General features: G+C 46.2%; 1 protein-coding gene across 1 annotated transcript in view; it reads right to left on the bottom strand.

Moving 5' to 3' along the window:
- Nucleotides 1-745: 745 nt before the first annotated feature.
- Nucleotides 746-6,767, bottom strand: part of gfra2b (GDNF family receptor alpha 2b) — a 52,724-nt gene continuing 46,702 nt past the window's right edge. The window contains exon 8 of the mRNA XM_023808205.2: nucleotides 746-3,722. Within this exon, the coding sequence (XP_023663973.1) occupies nucleotides 3,588-3,722 (135 nt within the window). The 3' untranslated portion in view covers nucleotides 746-3,587. The remainder of the gene's footprint in view (nucleotides 3,723-6,767) is intronic.

The raw sequence follows: 6,767 nt of genomic DNA, 5'->3' as shown, positions 1-6,767 counted from the left end.
CTGGGCTTCACTCTTGCTATTGCATCTTCCTTATTTATACTCATTGTGTATTTATGCAGCAGCACTTTTATCTAATGTGACATACAGTTGAAAAGCAGGGTCAGTCAGTTCCTGGAGTAGATGGAGATACCCTGGAGGACCCTGCTGAAAGGCACCAACAATGACACCACTCTGCCAACCTTGGGATTTGGCCTGGTGATGTTCTCATCGCGGCAAGGGTTAGGGTCCTAACCTACTGAGCCAAACACCACCCCTAAATGTCACCAAATCATCAGCAGGACTTGACCCTGGGTCCTTTTTGAGCTTCAACACACCAGCTATGTCATTTAATCCGGCTCTTTGGCTGCATATCTTGTAGGATGGGATCTGAACCAGCAACCTTCTGATCAGAGATAAAAAAAAGTCCCAACCCCTAGAGCTCCACATTGGCCAAGACTCAAACCTGAATCAACTGTTTGGAAAACAGGTATGCAAACCACCAGTGCTTTGGGTGTGATACTAGATGTGTAAGAAATATTTGAAAAATTGAAAGAAGTTTTCATTGGAGTTCCCCAGCTAGCAATTAAGCATTTTCATTGTAAACAGGGTAAGGAGATGCAGTGTGGGCAGAGAAGACTTGTCAAGTAAACGTTCAACTCCACACTCCCTGCTAAACTCTCTAGTCAGCAGTTGGACTAAAATGCATTCTGCTGAGGTCCAGATTTCGGGAAGGTGACATTCTTAAAACAAGTGCAGAAGAGCGATCTGAACAAATATTTTTTCTTTATTCATAAGAACCAAGCACAATACTACAATGTCTGCAAAGGTAGGTGACATTTCAGTCCACGTAACATACGTTTTGAACAAATGTTAAATCAATATCAGCCTCTGCTAAAGCTCACAGTCCTGGAGGCAACAGCATGGTCAGTCAGAATGACTCTTTTAGCTTATTACCGAAGGCATTTAAGTCGGGTTCAGTTTGCTGGAAACTCGTATCTGCTCATTTTTGTTGCTGTACAGCTACCATATCTGTGACCTTAAGTTGACTTTAATATGGGACAATGGAATCTGTGGAAAGGTTCCCCAAGCAAGTCTGGCAAAAGCAGGGGGGGTAAAATTATACTCTCAAGGAGGAGAAAAGACAACAGCTGCCTAAAAAAAATGGTGCCAATGCTTACTATGAAATATTTGGTTGAAGGGTGTATAAGCTATTTACTCAAAATGTTCTTTTGTTATGATAAATGCCAGCAAAAATGATTGCCTGACAGAAAATTTCACCCAGAACTTGCAGCGAGTCTGTCTGTCTTCCCTCTGAGCTCTGAGTCAGAGACACAGGGGTGAATGGCTTAGTGGTGACCCCAGCTATCAACGCGACAGCTTCGCTTCATTGTTCAATAACAACGGAATCCAAAAAGACGACCGAATGATGAAAACTTGTACTTCTTACTGCCAGCCTCATGAGGATGAGGACGAGCTTCCTCCTTGAGTCTGCTTCCTCCCAAGGCTTCTTGCTCTCTCTCAGGGAGGGTCACCTTGCCATTGTCACCTCCGGCTTACTCTCTGGGGACTTTGGGCTTGGGACTCTCTAAAGTGCTTTGTGACTAAGAGCTATACAAAGAGAACTGAACTGAAGATGCCTGACATCCAACCTGGTAACCCCAGAAATGCTGTCTAAACAGTTTTTACACATACATTTGGTGGATTTATAGACAAATGTACACGTTTTGGTAATCACACAAATCCATTTTTATGTACCATAGTTTTACTCAGTTCAGCATGGGTGCTACCACAAACACACCAATCCGTCTCAATGCTTGGCTAACACATTCAAAGCAAATTTCCCTACAGTAATTCACTGTCGTAATTTTAATAATACATTTCAGGAAAAGTATTTTGTTCAAGACTTGAACAAGCAACCTTTATAGTACTAACCTACCTCCATAACAGACTGACTTCCTTCAGGACTGTCCCGAATAAGCCCTATATCACAACATCGCACCAAGCGCGGTCAGCACTGTGAACAACATCCCATAATTCCTGATATCCCAATGTTCAGGTGTCTCACTCATACCAAGGTCAGCATTCCTGCCAGCTTCCCATAAGCTACACCACCACATCTCCTCCATGCTCTTCATACAATGCGTCACTGTCCAGTTGCAATCTGTAGTTGTGTAATTGTTCTTTACGCTGTCATTTCTACTCTGGCAGATTGTAGCGAGGCTGCCTGCTCGATTAACGAACCATAACAACAGCAGTATCTCTACCGTATTTATTTACTGTTATTTAATTACACAAAAAGATCAGAAAGCAATTGAGTTGAAGGTCAGACAGTAAAATACAGCTAGCTCAATTCTGCTTTTAAAAAGAGATATTTAATTTGTATTTTAAGCACTGGAATGTTGATGCAATAGGTTTCAGCTCTAGCTCGCTTGCTAAAAGCTGTAACTTCCAAACCCTTGTCAGCTCTATGCCCCCCCCCCCCCTTCTACTCCCTCACCCACTGGTGGCTCTCTTTGAAATTCAGGGGCCGTTACGTAAAAGGAAACAAAGAAAGACGGGTAAGTAAGGCCACGCGATGGATCACACGCTATAACAAAAACACACAGACAGTTTCCTGTCCCCTGCAAACGGAGACCAGCTCTGTTGTGCCTTTTTAAAAATGTCTCAGTTGGCAAAAAAGGGAAACATGATGACACATAATAACAACTCGAGACACCAGATCATCATTGGCACTGTCAAGTTCCACAGTTGAACGTTGAATGCAACCTCCTGCTTCCAATCTAATTAATTTTCATATAGCACCCATCCCCAACCAAGCGGCCCAAAAGTGCTTTATTTTCTCGATACTCTGACCATCCTGTTAGACACACTCCGGGAGTAACTTAAGTTATATATCTGAGATTTGTATAAAGGTTTTACATATGTACAATAAATGGGAAATATCTCTTATCTATCGAGAAAGGATAACACACACACTGAGGTTGGAAAATGGCCAAGTTCCTTTTTGACTGTAAAAGGTTCCTCAGTGGAACTCAGTTTGAGTTTGAAAACCTCTGCTTTCTGTCTTGGTCAATTTTTTCTTCATTTAAAACTCATCAGTACAGTCCCCAAGAGCTGCAGGTTTGTTTTTTTTTTTGTTTTCTCTACATCATTACACACAAATAGAGGTTTACACCTGAAGGTTTCCCAACACCTTGTGAACAGCTGAGAGGAGTGCAGGAATTCAGGGCTGTGCGGCTTGCATCCCTGTGGGAGAGAGATAAGGAAAGAGCGGAACTGTGGGGCTGTGAGAGCCAATAGACACTCCTGTGATTGATTATGAGGTGTGAGGGCGTGGGGGCCATGAACTGATTCATATGCAGGTCATTGCGGCGTCTTCTTTCTGGTCCTGGATTTAGGATTTGGAGTCTGCAGGTGCTCTCTCTCTCTATTCCTCCCAGCCCTTGTGAGAGCAGTTATTTCACATATTTCCCTCCCTGTGTTGTCACTGTTTTCTGTACGAAAGGTAGAGCAGGACGGCTGGGTATCCGACAGTCTCCGCAGGAGGGCAGTTTGTACGCTGAGTGCATGCTCGTCGAGTTACTCGGTGTCACGGCTCGCGACGGGCCCTATAGAGCCGGTCCAAGCAGGACGCAGGACATGCCGAGTGCCCATGACCAGATGGCGGCCCGGTCACCTGCGGAGCGGTCACTCCCCACTCCCTGTGAGGTGCCGGAACTTTCCGTGATGAGGTCCAGAGGTGTCTGTGAAAGCGGGAAAGACCAAAGTTTCAAATGAATCAAAGTGAACCCAACTGTGCCTACAGCAAACACGTAAGCCACGTGACATTAGCTATTTACGTGCGTCTGTGTCATCCATTCGCCCAAAGAGCTTTCAGGTCCCAAGCTGTATGTGAGTGGGTTCTGGTCGGGCACGGACACGCAGGGGAAACTACATCTATCATCTAAGCATCACCCCCCCAAAGGAGAGGCTCCCGGGCAGCCAGGTCCTCCGAGGACCAGTCTCTGCGTAACCACTGCCCTCCCAACTGAGTTCATGTCACCATTCCATTACCGACCCCCCCAGCTTAAGCACACTTGTATTCAAATTGGCCTCGCACACACTGAATAGCGCCTTTCATGCTCGTATGCCTATAATAAGTTACAGATTTCTCGGTTGATAATGATGAATCTCCACATACTCGACATAGTTTAAGATCCATTCTCATTCCAACGTCTGACTACAGAAATTATTCAGTTCAGATCAGCAGTTAAAGGAAAATTGAAAGTCTATTGAATACTATTCATCATGGCCATTAATATGTTTTAAAATTTTTAAAACAATTTTAAAACAATAAAAAATTGATAGTATAACGACTAAACTAACACTTGTTTAACAACCCTTGTGAATGGGGTCAAAGTTATGGGATATACAAAATACCCTGGTACTGTATATCACAGAGCCTATCGGCTCTTCCTTTCAAATGAGGCGCTACTGTTGTGTTTTATTTTACATGGTTTACTGCTGCCATTGGTGTGAGTTCGAGTCCATGGCATCAGGTGGCACTGTGGTCTACGGAAGCAGGCGGGTTATGAGTTCAGACACGGGGGTTGGGTTCTCTTGCACCACAGAATGCCACTCATTGTGGCGACTGCTAATTAATTAGGCACTTCTTATGATGTTTGTTATTCCAGTAAGATAGAAAATGACCAGGGCATTACCAAAGCTGATTGTAATTAAAACTGTTGATATTGTGCACTGTCTGTCATGCATCTAATAAGCTGACTGGGAGGAGATCCGCAATGAATAAAATCACAAGGACTTTTTTTGTTTGTTTTTGATCAGTTTCAAAGGACAAGGACAGTTCTGACAATGAGCCCCTGCTGGATTTTTAAAGATGTTTCATGACAGTACAGCAGTACTGAATTTATCAGAAGGAGCAGAGTAATTAGGAGTGTGAGACAACCAACATGCGGCTACAATACACTGTCTGTAGTGCGCCGCTATGAGATGGGATTGCAACTGTGTGCCGGCCATCTTGCACTCATTGCTCTTCCTCCCTCAGCCCGCATGCAGGCACACCGCTATGAGATGGGATCAAGCCACGTGCAGACTGTCTCTCGCTCCCTCGCTGTTCTTCCCTCAGCCCGCCTGCAGGCGCACCACTATGAGATGGGATCGCAGCCGCATGCAGGCTGTCTCACGGTCCATCACTCCTCCTCCCTCAGCCCGCACAGGCCCCCGCCGGAGGCAGGGCACCTTCCAGCCAGGTGATTGATGCCACGCACCACTGAAATTAAAGCCGGAATTTTCTTGTGGGGGGGGCGGTTGCGGTGCAGTCCCATCTCTCAGCCTTTGATTGCTTGTCTGGGCGCGGGTAGGGAGAAGCCACCATTTATCACGGTGTCTAGAGACTAATAATAAGGCTTTGGTAGAGGGCCTAGGCTGCTGTTAGCCCGTAATACAATATTTCTCTATTACTGCCCTTGGAAATTTTCAAATGCTGCATTTATTTATTTATTTATTTATTTTTGTCTGACACACTAAAAAAATTACCTTTGTAAATATAATAATGGATCATAGCCCTTTTCCCAGTGTTTGGAGGCTTGCATTCTGAGACATGTTGGGGGTCAGTAGATGGCGTAGCTATTTAAGATTCTGTCTTACAAAACCTCTTACGCTCCTATTTCTTTATCATCTCATCAAAAATTGCAAAGATTATTTACGGGGTGACTGATGCTGTGCCAGCCCCCCCCCCCCTCAAACAGCAGTGCAGCTTCCTGCAGCAATCGCAGTGGTGGCTAACAGCAGTGCAGCTTCCTGCAGCAATCGCAGTCGTGGCTAACAGCAATGCAGCTTCCAGCAGCAATCGCAGTCGCGGCTAACAGCAGTGCAGCTTCCTGCAGCAATCGCAGTGGTGGCTAACAGCAGTGCAGCTTCCTGCAGCAATCGCAGTCGCGGCTAACAGCAGTGCAGCTTCCTGCAGCAATCGCAGTCGCGGCTAACAGCAGTGCAGCTTCCAGCAGCAATCGCAGTCGCGGCTAACAGCAGTGCAGCTTCCAGCAGCAATCGCAGTGGTGGCTAACAGCAGTGCAGCTTCCTGCAGCAATCGCAGTCGTGGCTAACAGCAGTGCAGCTTCCTGCAGCAATCGCAGTCGTGGCTAACAGCAGTGCAGCTTCCTGCAGCAATCGCAGTCGTGGCTAACAGCAGTGCAGCTTCCTGCAGCAATCGCAGTTGTGGCTAACAGCAGTGCAGCTTCCAGCAGCAATCGCAGTGGTGGCTGTGACTCCATCTGTATATAAGCGCATTACAATCCCACTGACAAAGACACGCTTCCCCTGTGGCGGGAAGGGCAGGGTGACCCTGCTTGGGGTCCAGCGTCCTGGCAGCATGACGAGTGTCTCCTGCTGCTGGCACTGTTCCTCGTCTGGGATCTCCTCTGATTGAGCTCCGCAATGCCACAAGAAGTGAAATGGGGGGAGGGGGATACAATGGGCAGGGAGTTTCCAGTGCTTGAATATGGAAGTCCTGAGAGTTTTTAACATAGTTTAATTACCACCTAATTTACAGTAGAATCACAGCCATACCACCTGCAGTTCAGACTAAGTAATCCATCGGAAGCTAAGCAAGTTTGGGCCTGACTGGTACTTGGATGGGAGACCAACTAGGAAGAGGTGTTGGTGTATCCAATAGGGGAGCCCATCCTATGATATGTGTGGATCATAATGGTGCAGTGATGGGGACACTGTGGCCAGCAGGGGAGCCCATCCTGTGGTCTGTGTGGATCATAATGTCCCAGTGCAGTCAC

This window comes from Paramormyrops kingsleyae, chromosome 7 (assembly GCF_048594095.1).
Source record: "Paramormyrops kingsleyae isolate MSU_618 chromosome 7, PKINGS_0.4, whole genome shotgun sequence".
In the NCBI taxonomy this organism is placed as follows: domain Eukaryota; kingdom Metazoa; phylum Chordata; class Actinopteri; order Osteoglossiformes; family Mormyridae; genus Paramormyrops; species Paramormyrops kingsleyae.
The sequence above is the reverse complement of the archived record's forward strand: the minus strand, read 5'-3'. Positions and strand labels throughout refer to the sequence as shown.